Source organism: Leptopilina heterotoma, unplaced genomic scaffold (genome assembly GCF_015476425.1).
Source record: "Leptopilina heterotoma isolate Lh14 unplaced genomic scaffold, ASM1547642v1 Lhet_358, whole genome shotgun sequence".
In the NCBI taxonomy this organism is placed as follows: Eukaryota; Metazoa; Arthropoda; class Insecta; order Hymenoptera; family Figitidae; genus Leptopilina; species Leptopilina heterotoma.
The window spans coordinates 742689-760688 of record NW_025111038.1 but is presented as its reverse complement, the minus strand read 5'-3'; the positions used below and the strand labels follow the sequence as shown (position 1 = coordinate 760688).

The window sequence follows — 18000 nt, the reverse complement described above, 5'->3', positions numbered from 1 at the left end:
CGATTCAAAATAAACCCCCGCACAAAAAACGAAATCCACCAATCACAATTTCTACGAACATTTAAAAAAATATCCACAGAAATAAAATAAAGGAAAGAAAAAATTAAGAAGTCTAATTAAAAGCTACTTGAAAAATTTTATATTTTGAAACCGGTTTTTTTTCTACAAAACTTAGAGAAAAAAAATACATTTCTAGAATAAAAACTACAATGACGATTTCAATTTCAACACAGTGTACTTGACCAATTTACTTGGAAAAAAATATGAGCGAGATGAAATTAAATTGAACTCTCCGTCTGAGCGACCCATCATATTTATCTCTCCCACAAATAAACAATTTTTTCTCACACAAAAACTAAACGAATTCAATTGCTCTGCATGAAAACTCTTTTACGACAACAACCAATTGTTATTATTGTTATTTCTTTAATATTTGAAAGTGGTACTTTTCCTTGAGCCTGGTTAAAAGCCAAAACGGCCAAAACAAAGTGAACAATCATTGACAAAGACCCGCCAAGTCATAAAGAAGCGCAAAAATTTCCATGAAATATGACTCACTTTAAAACGACTAATAATTACTGATGATATTCTAATCCTCACCCGCAGCTTGTCGGCAAAACAAAAATAAATATACAAAATCGTTTAATGCGTGGGTTTTGTCACTGGTTTTGCAATGGAAAATATCGCGAAAGACAATTGCAAAATATCGTGAAAAGAAAAAAGTACTCCCGCGCGCAAGTTAAATTGAACGTAGGTACATATATGTTTAGATTCAACGAGGTTATGTATCATGTATTATATATATATATATATATATATATATATATATATATATATATATATATATGGGATATAAATACCTGTAGCTTCACGTGAAGCGTCACGAGGCGCCAAATCTTTCTCCCAATGTTCACACCAAAAAACAGTAAAAAATCACACAAAGAACACAAACAAAACACCAAAAAATAACAAATATCACGTGGAATTCGCTTTAATGTCCACGCACATTCAAGCAGCACTGTACACGACGAATCCGTACACAATAAAGGATTACAAATTGAATATTATGGCTATGCCCGAGGTTCATGAATGAAACTGAGAACAAGTTCTGCCTTCTGCCTCCCCCGAGATTCACAACAACCGGCCAATTGCCCAGAGAGAGAACTTGTATTACACCACTAGGTTTATTCCCCTAGGACTAAAACTGACAACACCGTGTGGGTGGGGAGACAACACTGATTGGTTCAAATTCCCTTTCCAGGCAACATGAAAAAATTAAAATTTTCCACCAAATTCCTACAAAAAACAAGAAATCCAAGAAATAAAATAAACGCTAATTGTTTTTGGTAAAACTAAGAAAACAACTTATTATTCTTATTATTGTTCAATGTTTGAAAATTGTTTTTAATGTTTTTAATGAACAAATGTAAAATATAACCTCAAATTATGTGACCAAATTTCCTAATTAGATTGGACAAACAATAGAAAGTATCATGCAAAAATTTATTAATAAATAAGTTCAATTATCCTATTTTTTTTATTTATAACACAGAGATGATATCTATTAGAAAATAACGAAAATAATAGCACAAAATTAAATTTTTCTCTGGTTTAGCGACAGAGCACTTCACAGGGAATTACATGACTATAAGTATAGCGATTGGTGAACCTGAAAAATTTGAAAACACAACCTGCTTCTTTGAGTGATTAAAATATTTGCATTTTATAAAATTGCAATTTCTTTTATCCTTTTTTATTTTTCATCATGCTTGAAAAATATTTCGTGTTTGTTTATTTTTAAATACTAATGTGTTTCAGTTGGTGAATATAATTTTTATTTGAATCATGTTGTCATTGTCGGAGTCGGCCATATTCATTTTGTAGCAGCTGATTTGTCACAGTGATTTTCTACAGAAATAAATCAGAAAAATAAAAAGTAAGTTTTTCAAAGAAACTCGTTATTAATTTAGTAATACCAACTTTTACTAAGCTATCCTTTTCTATTTTTGTCAATTTACAAGTAATATTTTTCGATTCTCTCATTGTACATGAGTATTTAATATAGTATTTAACTTTTCATAACCTAAAAATGTTTTCCAAATATTATATAATGTATAGAAAGAATATTTATTTTCGACTAATTTAAAAATCAATAAATGAATTTATTGGAAATCAACTACTTATTTATTCAAATAATTTATATGTTTATTGGAATATAAAACTAATTTTCGATTTCAGATTTTAAAATGCTGTCCCGAAGAATTACTGTGTCAATTCCAAAAATTGTAAAGAGAAATATCGGAATTACTGCACCTGCTTTACAAGCAGCAAGCGATCCTATTCAAAAATTGTTTGTTGACAAAATTAGAGAATACAAATCAAAGAGTTCGTAAGTTATTTAAAATTATCCTGTAAATTTTTATTTTTTTATAGAAAAGAATATTTGAGTTTATTTTCAATATTCAACTAATATTTCTTCAACTCCTTTTTTTAAATAAAGGGGTGGTAAATTAGTTGATCCTTCGCCAGAAATTGAGCGAGAAAGGAAACAAGAATTAGAAAAAATTGCTAAACAATACGGAGGAGATGGACAAACTGATATGACACAATTCCCTCAATTCAAATTCACAGGTTTGTTACTTTCATTTCATTTTTAATTAGGTAAACAAAATTTATTATCTATTTCATTTCAAAACTTTGTAAAAAGTGATTTTTTATAAATGAATAAATGGTTGTAAACATAAAAAAATTATCAGTAATATTAATTAAGAAAATTTTACAATAATATATGTAATATTGTGACTGCACTTTTCGTTTTGTCAGCAAGAACTTTAAGTTCAAGTTATTAAATTATTCTTTGATAGTTTGTTAATTAAAAATTAAATTTGAAAAATAAGGTTTACCAGATTTTGACAGTTTTTATATTTTTTACACGAAACCCGTAAAAAAGTTTTAAATTTAATAAAAATAAATCGAATTTGGTAAAATTAAAAAAACTGCAAATAAAAAGTAGAATAATTCTTGTTTTTTGATATTACAGAACCCAAAGTAAATGTTGGAACCGCAGAAAAGTAAACCATAGGAGGAATGCCATTAAGGAAGTAGAGAATGAAAAAAATTGGAATCCTTTAGATTCAAATGGATTCGCAAAAAATCAGTGATTGTTTTGCATATGTGTACAGGAACTTTTTTTCAATTATTTAATTAAAAACCCGACTCTCTTTGTTCAACCTAATTGTAATTTCAATTAATAGTTGTCATGATCATTTTCCTGCCTTAAATAGAATAAAATATGAAGAAATTTAAGAAAATGTTGAAATTTATTATTTTAACTTACACGTAGAAAAATATTTACAGTTCACAGAACTGACATCATTATTTTTTAATTTTTCTTAAAAAATTTTTTTATCTATTTTTTAGTCCATTGGTTCAATGATTTCGATGAGGTTTGTATTTTCCAAAGCTTCTAGTAAAATTTCCATTTGACATTTAACAGCAACTGTTTTATGAATCATTGCAAAAACTTTCATTTCTTTTTTGGTAATTAATGTCTTAAAATTACCACCGCATTGGCATAATTCTTTAATATTGTCCTTTTTCACTTCGAGACAGCGACGACATTGTAAATCTTGAAGAATATAAGCCATTGTTTTTCGATTTAAAAGATCCAATAGTGCCATTTCAATTTCATCATTTTCATAACTCATCTCACAAACTGGACATTTCCACACCTGTCTAAATATAAAAAAAATTTCAAATTAAATTTTATTTTTAACTATTTTGTTTTTATTCGGATATGATAATTTAGATTACTGAATCAAAAATAAATGTTGTTTATGTTCTGATTCTTATAACAAAATCAAAATTCCACTTTGTTTAGTTTTGATTCCAATATCAGAATGAAAAGTCTTTCCTTTTTAATTATGATATAAATATCTGAATCAAAATAAAAACTTTAGATATTTTAATATCGAGGGAAATAATGTTTTATGTATTGATGTCATGTTATATACACTATAAATTTGCGCAGTAACGTTTGATGTACATTTTAAATGCGTAAAATTTGTTGCGCATATCAAATATATCAGAAGATAATATCGTTTTGAGATTTGATTCAATGCCAAATCAGAAGTAGAAATTCGAATCGAATTCTGTTTCCATAAGAAAACCGAATGTAATTTGAAGTAGACTTTTGTTTCGTTACTGTATCAGAATCAAAATAGAAAGTGACTTTTGTTTCTATATCAGCAAACAAAACTAAAGTGGAATGGACTTTTGTTTCGTTACCAAATCAAAATCAAAATACATTAATAATTTCGTTTTGTTATAACATATAACGAAATCAAAATTCGATTTCCGTGAAGGTCCCTGTTTAGAAGCCATCGAAGTGACCTAAATGTTTAGTAATATTTCCATAGTGAATTAAAAATAATTTTCTTTTTTCAGTACTTACCTGTTATTTTCGAAGGCACGATAGTTGTCTCGTGAAAGATCAATGTCTCTGGTATGGTTACAACCCTGACAAATTACTTCCGGCAATGTGAAGGAAACGGAAGGATCTCTCCATTCAGCCTCATCACTATATACACTAACATTAACTAATCTCAATAAATTTTCTTTCAGATTGTTAATTTCTTCCGTGACTTCTTTGTCCAGTGATAAAACCTAAAAAAAATTATTAATTTATATATCATTAAATTAAATTATAAAAATCCAATTTAACTTTAAATTTTTGTTTTTAATAATTGCTTTTTTTAATTCATTTATTGATTAAATAATTATGAACTTAAAAATTTAGAACTATTTTTATTTTCAATATAGATTTTCAATTATTGGATTAAAATATAAAATTACAAAAAAGAAAAGTTTCTGATTAAAGTCATTTCCATTGACTTAAATAAAAAAATTGTAAAAAATTTTATTCTTTACGATAAAAAAATATATTTACTTGACAAACTGCTTTTGTTACTTCAACTGCGGGTTTGACTATTCGTTTTCCAGAAACTATTGTACCTAAATGAGGACTTTCCTCCGATTTTAATACTTTCTCGGGCAATTTTTTGTGTATTTTCTGAATGAGTCTGTAAAACAAATGATTAGTTTGTAAACATTTAACTAACAAGTAAAACTACCCAAGTGTCAGACGCCGAATTTATTGAAACTTTTCATACGTCAAGAGGGATAAAAAATAAGATATACGTGTTTTTTTTATATCGGCGGTAACTGACTTTAAAGGGTAGAAACTACCCTTTTAATTTTAAGGGATGTAAATATTCAATAGTTATCTTAAAATTGCTTAAATTCGATGGAAACTGGTTACTCGGGGGTTTTTGGGGTCGCTGATTACGAATTCGATGTCAGTTTTTCAAAATTCAAAATGGCGGTTCCAAAATGGCGGACGAGATTTCTGAAAATTGCTTAAATTCGCTGAAAACTGGTTACTCGGGAACCGCCATTTTGAATTTTGAAAAACTGACATCGAATTCGTAATCAGCGACCCCAAAAACCCCCGAGTAACCAGTTTCCATCGAATTTAAGCAATTTTAAGATAACTATTGAATTTACATCCCTTAAAATTAAAAGGGTAGTTTCTACCCTTTAAAGTCAGTTACCGCCGATATAAAAAAACACGTATATCTTATTTTTTATCCCTCTTGACGTATGAAAAGTTTCAATAAATTCGGCGTCTGAAACTTGGGTAGTTTTACTTGTAAGTGATGTGTAATATTAAAGAAACTATAGAAATCTATTAACTGAAAGAGTTTCTGCGACATTTCGCCAGTGATTAAAGTTTTAGCAAATTGTGCAGTGTTTTCTAAATTCGCCAAACCAAGACGTTGCGTGAAACTTTGACTGGAAACACTTTGGCTTCTTTGTCTTGGACGTGGAGTCGAGTTTCCTGGTTCGTTGTCATTCATGTGCTGATAAATTGCATTTATATAACCCGCAATAATATTGCTGAAAACTGTTTGACAAGCCGCTTCTTTTGGTAAATATTCCATTAAGTTCCAATTCATTATTATTTCCGGCTAGATATTTAAAAATAAAATGTCCAGTTATTATCTAGATGTATATTATAAAAAAGTATTTATTGTTTAAATGTTTTTTTTAAATTTGTTAAAAAATTAAAAATTACCTACTTCTATCAAAAATTAAAATTTTAGATTTTTAAAAAATTTTACTTAATTAGAAAGCAAAAATGTGTTCTTGAATTAAAGTAATATAGGGTAATGTCAAATTGAGTGGACCGCCTGAGCTTTTAAGTTATCTGACAGTGGTAACGTGAAATAAATAAAACGAATAGCAGCACCGCACCTAGAAACCGTAAGAAATTATGTTCCGCGATAATCATATACGTTATTGTTTAATGTAACGCATTTTTAAGAACACAAACCAAAAAAGAAGTCGCTCTTACAATGAGTAAAGTGATTCGGAAGTGTAAAAGTAGTGTAAAATTTAAGTTTTAAAAGGTAACTTATTTTTTTCCTACTACTTTGGACATTGAAATTGATTGTCTTAGTTTAATTAAGTGATAATTTTGACACAAAAAAAATTTTTTGTGTCTGCCATAAAAAGTTGCATGTCACCATGACACCAGGACCACTGTTTATAACCATGAGTGGACTGCTTGTTTTTTTCATTTTTAATATCAGTTTACCATTTTTATGGAAATAAATTAACAATAAATTGGTTTGAAACTATGTTTTATGTTCTTTATTAATTTTTTTATGATTTTGATGTGATATGTGCCAAAATTATTAAAAATGGTTTCACTTGTAAACATTGCGACACAATCATGGTCTGAAGCTGCATAAGCATAAATTTTGTTTCAATATATCAGAAATATTAAATACATTACAGAATTTAGAATACATTTTACAATTTTTTAGGAGTGGTCCACTCAAGGTTACACTTTTTTCATTTCTTAAAAATTAGCTAAAGCTTGGAATAGAAACCTCCGATTAATTTGCTTTCATAAAGAATTTTTTAGAAAAAAAGCTTAGGCGGTCCACTCAAAGTGACATTACCCTACTTGTTATCTTTAAATTCATTTAAGGGGTATATTTGAAAATATACTTTGAAATTTTCAAAAAATTGAAAAAAATTTTTTTTGCTTAAAATACTCTTTGCGGACACCAAAATGATATGTCATTAGTTATATATCGATATCTTAAGTAAAAAGACAATTTTCGAACTGTTCAAGCAGGGTCGCGCGCTAACGTTTACATTGTAATGAAAACTTTAAACTCGTTTTTCTCAAAACTGTATTTTAAAAATCGGTGGACACTCTAGCTGCCACAATTTTCAATCGATTCTCTTAATTCTTTTTTTATTTTGTTTGTGATATAATTATCTAGCGAAATACGTACGGATTTTTCGAAATATTAATATTTAAATTTTCTAGACAACTTTAAATTATGAAATTTAGGCAAAAATACGGACTTTTTCCTTCAAATCGATGCCATTTTGCGAAAAATAAATTTTTTTTAAAACGGATACGTATTTCGCTAGATTTTGAGCTACAGAAAATAAAGCATTTTTACTTTTTGGTCTAGCTTAATTCTGGACCGAGTTATAGTGTCCACCGTATGGCAATACATTTTTAAAGCACTTTAAGATATCATCTGTCAAACCGACAATTTAAAAAAAAAAATAAATTTATATATATTTTTTTGTAGTTCAAGAGTAGTACAATACCCTACTGTAATTTAATTTTCCTAAAAAAATTTCTATTCTTCAATAAAAATTGTTGAAAAAGCTTATGTTTTGAACAGGTCAAAGTGGTGTAACCCCTTAATTCGTTAGCTTGTTATGAAATTTAATTTTCTTACCCCTTCTTCACTTTCTTCCTCTTCATCATCCACGTTTTGTTCGGCTTGACTTTCTTCCATAACTGACTTTGGTACTTTGCCTCGAACACCACCATGATTCGTCTGCAAATTACATTTTTTTGATTAAGAAAACTGAAAAAGGACAAATTTAATTCGTAAATTGATTTTAATTTTCCTAAATAATTATTATTTAATTTTAACTAATTTTAATTGAATTGATATTTAATTAAGTTAAATAATTATCTCACCAAATCCAGCCATATCAAATATTCCCAACATTTTTCAAAACGAATATCAATACTGTGAAACAATTCCTTTCGTCGAATGGATTGATCAATATATTCGACATATCCTAATGCATCGAGAACGCTCCTTTTCTTCGTGCAAAGAATAATTTTATTAAAATTAGCAAAAACAATAACAGAGCCGAGTCTCTGAAATTCGGCGATTAATTGAAGGAATAACTTTTTCATGTAACTATGAAGTGTTCGACGTAGTGCAGGATCGTAAAGTAAAGACTGTGGTGAACGAAGCCAGCGATAAAAATGAATTATCTGATAATCAGCGAACATATTCTTGTAAATAGTCACATCTCTCAGCCAGGCGTTCACCATATTTCGCAACACTTTAAAAGCCGCACTGCACAATGCTGTCTCATCGTAACTTGGAATTCCTAATGTTGACGATTCACCGGCAATCATTTCCTGCAGTGTTGCTTGTGGTGCACTATGAAATGCAACAAATGAACTGGTTCCATCAACATCGTTTACGTGATGAGCCTGAAGTAATGTATTCACCGCTAAACTGTCAATTTCCAGTTCAACGCAAATGCTCGAGTAAGTGCCAGTTTTGTTGATTTCGCAACTCGAACTGTCTTCAAAATCCGTAAGCAATCTGTTTATTAAAATTAAATTAAAATTATATTAATGCAGGGTAATTCATAGAATTGTGAATTACTCAAATAAATTCTAGTTCATAATTATCATCTCCAATCAGGTTCGCTATATAATTCAGTGAACTAGAAAATCTGTCATACAAAAATTCTATTAAATAAATAAATCTTTACTTAAATAAAAACTCTGCAATATAAAGTTCCATTGACTGAACATTTTTAAAAAAAATTACAAGTTTTTTAAAAATTGAAACCTTTAGTATCATTTCTATTATTTTTCATTCCCACTGTAAAGTTTTATCCTAGTAGAAATAACTAAAAACTTGTATGTTTTGCATATGATTATTAAAATTTGGAACATATATATATATATATAATTTAGTATTTTTTGTTATCTAAAGAGAAAAAAGAAGGGTGCGGTGCTAACTTTTTGGGACTTTTAGCTATTTTTTGATTTTTTCCCATGAAAAATTATATTGATTATAGTTAAAAGAAAGAAGAAATTAAATTAAATGAATTACTATTAATATAAAAATAATGAAATTAATAAAAAATATAATATAATAATTTTGATCTCACCGATTATCGTCATTTTCACTGCCCCCAAAATCCGGTTTTTCAGTTGGCGAACACCAAAGAACAAAATTATTCTTCTGCAAGTGTCGCGCATAAAATAAATCGGCACCAAATAGTGTCGCATCCATTGGAATATTTCCAACTGGTGCGTGGAAGTATCTACACTGTTCTAACATTAAATGCAAAGTTTTTTCACATTCCAAATAATGTCGTATCATCGCCTTAGCACCAACTTTCTGCCACTCTAAAGTACTGTACAAGTTTTCAACATCCGCAATATGAGTCTTAATGAATGGAAATTCATTTATCATCGGCATTTGATTTGATAGATGCGAAACTTCCATTGCCGTCTGTAGAACCAAAATTGTTGCTCCCTTCATTTCATTTTTATAATTTTTCAAAGCTGTTTGTATGGCTTTGTAAATTTTCACTGCGTCCGTTTCGACTTTCACTTCGAAATGTAAATTTTCCGGTGTATTTTTAAAATTTTCCTCCAATTGTTTTTCATTAGCGAGATTCCTCTCAGCGGTGTATAACGAGCCCATGTTTGGCATCTGACTAGTTTTGGCCGAATTTAGAACGAATATGTGACAACGTTTACTGGGAGTTAGAAATAATCCCCAAATTGCTCGCTGATGATTCGATGACCAGTGATGGTAGAGGAAAATGTATTTCAAGGCTCCTGTTTGTTCCAAATACGGTTGGTAACCAACACTCTTGAAGGTTAGTTGTTCGAGTTCGAAAGTATCGGAACCGTCGGCAATCGTTGCACTCATTTGCCGATCAACAGTGCAAACACAACCCAGTTGCAGAATTGCTCTGAATTCGAGTGTCATTTGTGATTCGTAAATTCCCTCGACGTCTGGTGTCATCAACTCTTTCAGTAATCCCTCCTTATGGTCACGAAATTTCGATTCAGGGACACTGTACTTGAAGAGATTGTAGACGGTGCGACCTCGTGGTAAGATTTTTGTGCACTTTCGCCAATTTTGCTGTTCAGTTGGATCGGGCCGAGGGTTGCGACTGTTCATGTAGAAAATCCTTGGTACGATGAGACGTAATTGATGTAATTCTTGATCGACGAGTGCCCAGAGACGAAATAAGCCTGGCTCATTTGTCTCAATTATCTGTATTATTTGCCAGGGTGTAATGAGTAATTTTTGTTGTGCTCGACGTAAAAATCCACCTAAAGTGCTACTGGTTGGATTTCTTAAAACTGAGCGATTCACATGATCAAAATTATTGTCTACTTGTTTCTTTGTTCTCTTTGCGCCGGGTTCGCGGCCTTTTTGTTTCAATTGATAGACCCATTTTCGCTTATGAAATTCAATCCAAGCGATGAGCTCTTTTCTTGTTGTTCCCATTGAAGGTGGATTGCCTAAAACTTGTTGCCATGATTTTGTCATTGTTTCATTTTCATCCTCTGATGATGATACTGCCCGTTTACGCTTCGAAACGGCGGATGTTACCGGAACTTTAAAAATGGATGATTGTCTCGTCCCAATGTCTTCAATGTCAATTTCACTATCTGCTTCCATTGTTGAATCAAGATTTTCAACTTCTTTGGGGACAACTTTGAAAATTTCGTTTATTTTCATTTGGGATTTTGCTTTATTTTTCTCTGAAACTTTTTTATGTAACCAATCGGGATGCTTGACTCTTGGCACTGGATTCGAAAGCTGCAAAAAATATAATTTAATAGTAAATATTAGTTAAATTCTCCGAAATTGTAGAGAAAAAATGACTTACCCCTTGCATCGCTGCGGGGATGGTGATGATTTTTTGAATAGCACTTCCAAGTCTCTCAATATAGTAACCCCAATCCAAAATTTCCCGAATATTTGGCTCTTGAATACTTGGATCTTTCAGCCATTTTCTGAGATAATGTCTAGTAACGCTTGGCTCTGATTGGAAAATAGCTAAAGGTATAGCTCTAAAAAAATGTTTTTAAATTGGGTTCAAATTATTTTTCTAAAATCAATGGATGTAATAAGATAATTAATTTAATTTAATTTAATTTACTTTATTTAGTTATCAACTACCTTTCAGTGACTGGAGATCCTTCAGGCTTTCTTGAAATTATATATTTACATGCTAATCCCGCATCTTTTACCATTTGATCTCCTAAAAATTCCGCGAGTCGCTTGGCAGTGGAAATCGACGTTGATTTTTGATTTCCATAATCCTCAAGTGTTCTCGACATTGACTTATTTTCGGAAATCAATTCAAACAATTCCGAATCCGGAAGATTTGCTCCCTGAAAAATACATTCTTTTAAATAATAAAACAATAGATGCGAAAAACAATAATTTACATAAAAATTATGAAGGCTTATTTACTTATTTAGAATTAAACTTACTTTGCTGAAGAGTATATCGAGCCAATAATCCGCAACTTTTGCAACTGAAGCGTAGCACTGTTCAAGCGTTTCGCCTTTTAAAAACGATTCAAAAACGGATGACTGAAAAATTTTAATAAGCTGAAGTTCACCACGTCGTTTAATCTCGAAACCCTTTAATTCGGCAAGTGAACCATCAAAATTAAAAACGGCATATCTTTTCTTCAATTTCTTTCCCTCTTCCTTCGAAGCAGGCAATACCATTGCCAAATACGGTCCATCAACTTCAAAAAATATTGAATTCTCATTACGAACGTTATACGTTAAATTCTGCTTATCAACAAGATCATGATACACATTGTTCGTGAATTCGTCTTTAACCATGAAATTAAGCACAGCATTCGGATAAGAAATGGTAATTTTTGATTTTTTCGGATGTGTCGTCTGTATGACAACATTGTCGGGAAATGAGGCTGGTAAAATGCACCAAATTCCATCGGTGTCAAGTTCAAGTGGTCGGCCAACTTGTTCGACAATTTCACGAGCTTTCATAATAATATGCGCTCCCGTGTAACAAACAATGCCTCCCATTTCCATGCTGAACCATCGCGATCTGTGAATAATAATAATAATTATATTTCTTTGAGACGATTAAAGTTTAGAAATTAATTTTTCAAGAATGCAGTACCCGCGTCGCATGACGTATCCATAGAAAGAGTTCAGAATACATTTGTGAGCGAGCTGAAGGGAATCGTAGAGGACTTCTCTTCCTTTCGCCAATTTAATTTCAGCAGCGTCACCACTTGCAATGGCAGCGGAAACCTGCTGTTTCGCCACTTTTGTCATGCCTTTATATTCGTATCGTCTGTCCCTAAAAGCACGAACAGTATCGACGTAAAATGAATTCTCCCTCTGACAAATTGTTTGAGTTCTCTCCTCAGTTCGCGTTATTTTCACTTTTCTATAAGCTTTGCGACAAAATTCCGTCAATCTTTTTTTCTCATATTGCGCCTGATCTTGTTTCGAGAGCTGATGAAATGCTCTCTTTGGTCCACCGGGATACAGCGATGGAAATTTCTCTATTTCCAATTGTTGTTGTATTCGTTGATATTCGCCCAAACTTGCTGGCACTGCAAGTAAAAGAATATTAAATGTAACGTAAAAATAAAAATGTATAACAAAATAAAGAAGAAAAAGAAGAAAATTACTGACTGGTTTCGCCTCTCCACATCCACTTCATGTCTCGTTGACAAAGAGCGCCCGGTTTATTGTAATCGCAAGCAGCGCAAACAGTTTCGTTCACCATTGCCGAAGGTTGCAAACGATTCGTGAGAATAATATTCGGATACATTGCGCCAACGTCCAAATGATAAATCACAGGTTTTTCCATTCTAAACGGTTGATCTTTCAGTGCTTTAAGTTTTGTCTTTATCTCATCTAAAACTTGCTCAAAATTCGTAACCATGTCGAGTGGTATTTTTTCCTCCTCTTCAATTGCATGTTTCATTGCACCCTCAACGCCGCTTATCAATTTTTCGACGGCACTCGGTACAATTTTAAATTTGTATGGAATGTCGGCTCGAAAAACGCCCGATTCCAAAGCCTCCACATGACCGCCAACGTACGTCTCTTGATCCAATACGTGACCATCGGCAGTTAATTTATTGAACTCTGCTTCCTGTTTATTTGGATAGACAATATTTGCGTGATATGCCTCAACCATTAAAAGTGTTTCGCACAATGTTCCAGAACCTTTACGTAAAACTTCGTCAGGCTCCATGGGAATAATTGTAGACAGAGCGAAAATAAACGGATGCACATATTTTTGATAGAGATAGAATGTGGCGACTGCATCAGACACTGAATAACTTGCCAACACTGTTGGCTCCTCGGAGGCGAGTCGACACATTTCTTCGGGATCCAATTCAACTGGATCATAACGTAGCTTTGCCTTTGCAACGGCCTTTAAATTCTGCGAGCCCACTGGTAAATACGAGTCACGCTTTACCCAACTGGAAGTAGATTGGAATTATTTTCAAATTGTTAAATTATTCTCAAAAATAGGTAAAATTTTTTAATTCAAAAAATTTAAAAACTAAAAGCACCATATATAATATGGTTCAGAAGGGGAAAATAAAAATAAATAACAACTTGTAATTGTAATTGTCTAATTAAGTCAACTAAATACCATAAACAATCCATGTGCATTGCAGGTCTACTGACATAAACACCTTCTTTGTTTTTTGAGAATCCGATTCTCTCTTTCATGTCCATCCCGTGAATTGCAGCTCTTGTTTCAACGAATGGCCAATCGAAAAAGTCACCATTATACGATACAAATATGTGTGGTTTTACATCATTAATATGATCGAAGAACTTTTTAATTAAAGCTTTTTCATTTGGTTCATTGAAGACCGTGAAAACGCCTTCGAATTCTGGTTTTGGTGTGTATTCAAAATCTTCAATATCAGAAGAAATTATTTCCCTGTTTGTTATCAAGTAACCCTAAAAAAAATTCCTAACGTTATTGAATTGTATATTTATTAACTTCAAAGATTAAATAATCTTACGTTATTCATATTATATTATCTATTAATTTAATTATACATTATAGTTTGAAGTATAAATTAATAGTACTCATAAAAATATACATTAATAATCAGGGTGGTTACAAGATTCAATTTTGCAATTTCCCTGATAATTTACTGACATTAAAATGATTTTCCCTGACAAAATTCTTTTTACAGGAAAAATTGCCAATTTAATAGGATATATTTGATAACTTTTAGAGTTTATTCTGCTTTGCTTTGGTCTAAAGTTCATTTTCATAAATAAGTCTCAATTTCCTTAAGGGGGTCACATAATTGAAAAAGGTCAAGTCGTTTCTTTTTTATACAACAAGATAGACAGAAAAAATCATGTTTTTTTGAAAAAAAAATTCAAAACCGCGTAAAAATTCAATTTTTAATATTTTCAAATAATCCTAGTTAGATTGAAATGAAATTTCATTTGTTTATTTTAGATCAGTCAGTGTTATAATTTGGAATCATTAAAATATTTTTACTTGCAAAAATTTGAATTTGTTGTTCAAATGATATTGAATAATCCTAGAAAAACTCTTAAAAAACGACCAAATATATGGGCAATTCCACGTGAGATTTAAGTCGACCTCTTAAAATCGGACAAAAATATTTTTTTTCTATTCTGTATCTAAAAAAACAGATACGTATTTTTTATTTTTGTTTAATTGTCCAAATTTTCAAGTTACGAATTTTCGAAATTTTGGACTTTTAATTGTAGACCTATATTCAGTAGCTTATAAGTCCGAGAATATTGAGTTTGGGAAAAAGTTGTCAAAGAATGAAAGTTTTAGTTTTCTTTCGACTTTTAAGAAATGTAAACAAAAAATTTTTTTTTATAAACAAATTAATTTTTTTTAACTTTGGGCCGGATTTTTTTTTAATTTTTTTAAATTTATTTATATCTTATAGTATAGAGAAGATTTTCCATATAGTCCCGAAATGGGCCTGATGTGTTAAATGAGTTTTAAAACATTTTCAAAAATCACTTGCAAGAATCACAGTGGGATTTTTTAACAATTAACTTTTTAAAAATGTCTACAGCGTAGACCCTTTAATTTAAAACAACGAACACTCAAATAGATTAATAATTATACGCTGTAGACAGTTTTAAAAAGTTAATTGTAAAAAAATCCTACGGTAATGCTTGCAAGTGATTTTTGAAAATGTTTTAAAACTCATTTAACACATCAGGCCCATTTCGGAACTTTTTGGAAAATCTTCTATATATATTATAAGGTATAAATAAATTTAAAAAAAATTAAAAAAAAAATCCGGCCCAAAGTTAAAAACAATTAATTTCTTTATAAAAAAAAAATTTTTTTAATAAAAAATTAAAAAAAATTTTTGTTTACATTTCTTAAAAGTCGAAAGAAAACTAAAACTTTCATTCTTTGACAACTTTTTCCCAAACTCAATATTTTCGGACTTATAAGCTACTAAATATAGGTCTACAATTAAAAGACCAAAACTTTGAAAATTCATAACTCGAAAATTTGGACAATTAAACTAAAATAAAAAAATACGTAGAGTAGAACGGGGTGAAAAAGCCATTTAACTTTTATTTAAAAACTGTTAAACCGATTTATCAGCGATTTAGATTATACATAAATACTATTAGGTAATACGCAACTTTTGATTCTAGTTTGGGTGTTGTACCTATAGTAATATAGTTTTTATTGTAAATAAAAAATATTTCCGTCAAGAATATTCAAGCTTAATAACTAAACTTTCAATACCAATTGGAAATTTAAGAAAAAAAATTTTAAATTCAGATTTTATAGCGTAAAATGTAAAAATGTGGCTTTTTTACCCCGTTCTACTCTATCTGTTTTTTTTCGTTACAGAATAGAAAAAAAATATTTTTGGCCGATTTTAAGAGATCGACTTAAATCTCACGTGGAATTGCCCATATGTATCAATTAAATACGGTGATGAAATGTGAAAATACACCTGTCCGTCAATCATGTAAGAAATCATCATAATTTGATCGCTGTTCGCGTCTGGAAATTTTAATGGTAATTTTGTTGTCTCAATATCGTAGGCAAGGACAATTGGCTCGGGTCTTTCGACAATGTCGTCTCTCCTTGTAATTATCGGAGGATTTTGTGTGCCACAAGTTTTTATCGAGTACCAGGCGCCAACGAAAATTTTTAAATCAATTGATACCCGAACGTGATGAGGTACATCGTGTTCTCTGCGAAAAAAATATTCGTTTCAACTATTCTGTTAAGGCAATTTGCTTATACATGATAAATATAAAAGTACTTAAAATAACATGAAATTTTACATTCAATTGTTTACCTAATGTCAAGAATATTATCCATGTGATCGACCATTTTTTTTGTCTCATGAACATTGTTGGGATTTAATGTTTTCGTCATCAACTGATCATAATATGTGTTATTCTTCTCGCGCTCTTTATTAAGTCTCACTGCACTCATTATTTCTCTTTTCACTTTCATTAAATTTACCAAATTTGAGAATTTTAATTTCAAATACCTTTGTTTCAATCCGATCAAATGATTCGGCTGAAAGTTATAAACAATATTAAAATTAATAAATATTCAATAATAATAATAATAATATACATAATAAATTGAATTAAAATTACCAAATCGAGATCTTCTTTAGTAACTAATTCAATTTTCAAAATGAATCCAGAGTATTTTTTGAATAAATATGTCGAGACTTCCTGAATAGTGTCTTTTCGGCACAAGACATAAAAATATGGGTGATAAGGTAGGGAAACTTTAAAACGAGTAAAGTCTTCTTCAATAAAATAATAATCAACGCCACTAACAAGTTGTTTATCATCTTCAACAATGTCCGTCTAAAACCAAAATATATCTTTCATTAACGTAAACATAGTAAAAATACAGAGTTTTGTCAATATTAGGCAAATTTTATTACCGCGTGCATATTTAATAAAAATCCTATTCTTTCTTTAACGTCCGTTACTCTGTGGAACCCATATAAGGCATCAATTTTAATATTTTCGTTTACTTGGTTCAGTCTTGCCTCTGCAGTATTTTCTCTGTAAATCATTTTTTTAAATGCTCAAAAATCCAAACATTAATTCATTTTTTAAAAGTTTTAAGTACATATAATGAAAAATACAACTGTAAAGTATATAAATAAAGGTATAATACAATGTATTTTGAGGTTAAGTTGAGTTCATAAAAATGTTAGATTATATACAAAGTATTATAAAGATATCAAGTATTATTCAACATTCTCTTGTAAAAAGTTAATAGTAATCTTGTTTTGAACACACCAAATAAAATAAAAACTGCACAATATAAAAGTAAAAATGTTAACCTGGGGACATTTTCTCCTGGACCATTTTTCCTCCTCCATGCATTGTCACTTCTATCCGCACGATATCGTCCAGTATTGACAGACATTTTGAGAAAACGATTTTATACAGAGAAATAAAATTTCACACTTTCAATTACACTAAGTATACTAAATAATATCAGTTAAAATTGGGGAACATGACTTTTTCAGTCTGTCACATTTCGCCATTACCGCCATTACTGTTTTCCCGGTTTTCGCGCTTAAAGGCCAACGCAGAATAGATCTGTAACCGAAACCGCAATCGTAACCGTAAGCGTAAGAATGAGTTAGAGAAGGATAAACAATATACCTATCCTTCTTTAACTCATTCTTACGGTTACGCTTACGATTGCGGTCCGGTTACAGATCTATTCTGCGTTGGCCTTAAAAGTGTATTTAAATCACGTGACCGTATCATCAGCGCCATTGTGATGTGACGAGCGA

The 18000-nt window shown here is 30.6% G+C and overlaps 2 protein-coding genes across 2 annotated transcripts; one reads left to right on the top strand and one right to left on the bottom strand.

The window, feature by feature from the left end:
- Nucleotides 1-1805: 1805 nt before the first annotated feature.
- LOC122505424 (ATP synthase-coupling factor 6, mitochondrial) lies at nt 1806-3306 on the top strand. The gene is made up of 4 exons (XM_043617034.1): nt 1806-1936; nt 2239-2389; nt 2501-2631; nt 3041-3306. Exons 2-4 carry the CDS (start codon nt 2247-2249, stop codon nt 3073-3075), a joined length of 309 nt encoding a protein of 102 aa, XP_043472969.1. The 5' UTR covers nt 1806-1936; nt 2239-2246; the 3' UTR covers nt 3076-3306.
- LOC122505414 (DNA polymerase epsilon catalytic subunit 1) lies at nt 3302-17777 on the bottom strand. The gene is made up of 18 exons (XM_043617011.1): nt 17539-17777; nt 17131-17254; nt 16832-17050; nt 16522-16748; nt 16171-16414; nt 13827-14143; nt 12851-13650; nt 12327-12768; nt 11660-12251; nt 11343-11557; nt 11050-11233; nt 9304-10979; nt 8081-8726; nt 7833-7934; nt 5755-6029; nt 4949-5081; nt 4454-4665; nt 3302-3735 (listed from the first exon to the last, which is right to left on the bottom strand). The coding sequence occupies exons 1-18, from the start codon at nt 17622-17624 to the stop codon at nt 3417-3419; spliced, it is 6813 nt and encodes a 2270-aa protein (XP_043472946.1). The 5' UTR covers nt 17625-17777; the 3' UTR covers nt 3302-3416.
- Nucleotides 17778-18000: the final 223 nt, after the last annotated feature.

Coding starts and splice junctions, on each gene's coding strand:
- LOC122505424 (XM_043617034.1), top strand. CDS start 2,247: ATGCTGTCCCGAAGAATTACTGTGTCAATTCCAAAAATTGTAAAGAGA. Junction 2,390..2,500: donor GAATACAAATCAAAGAGTTC/GTAAGTTATTTA, acceptor TTTTAAATAAAG/GGGTGGTAAATTAGTTGATC. Junction 2,632..3,040: donor CCCTCAATTCAAATTCACAG/GTTTGTTACTTT, acceptor TTGATATTACAG/AACCCAAAGTAAATGTTGGA.
- LOC122505414 (XM_043617011.1), bottom strand. CDS start 17,624: ATGTCTGTCAATACTGGACGATATCGTGCGGATAGAAGTGACAATGCA. Junction 12,252..12,326: donor GGATACGTCATGCGACGCGG/GTACTGCATTCT, acceptor TATTATTCACAG/ATCGCGATGGTTCAGCATGG. Junction 6,030..7,832: donor AGGAAGAAAGTGAAGAAGGG/GTAAGAAAATTA, acceptor TTAAATATCTAG/CCGGAAATAATAATGAATTG.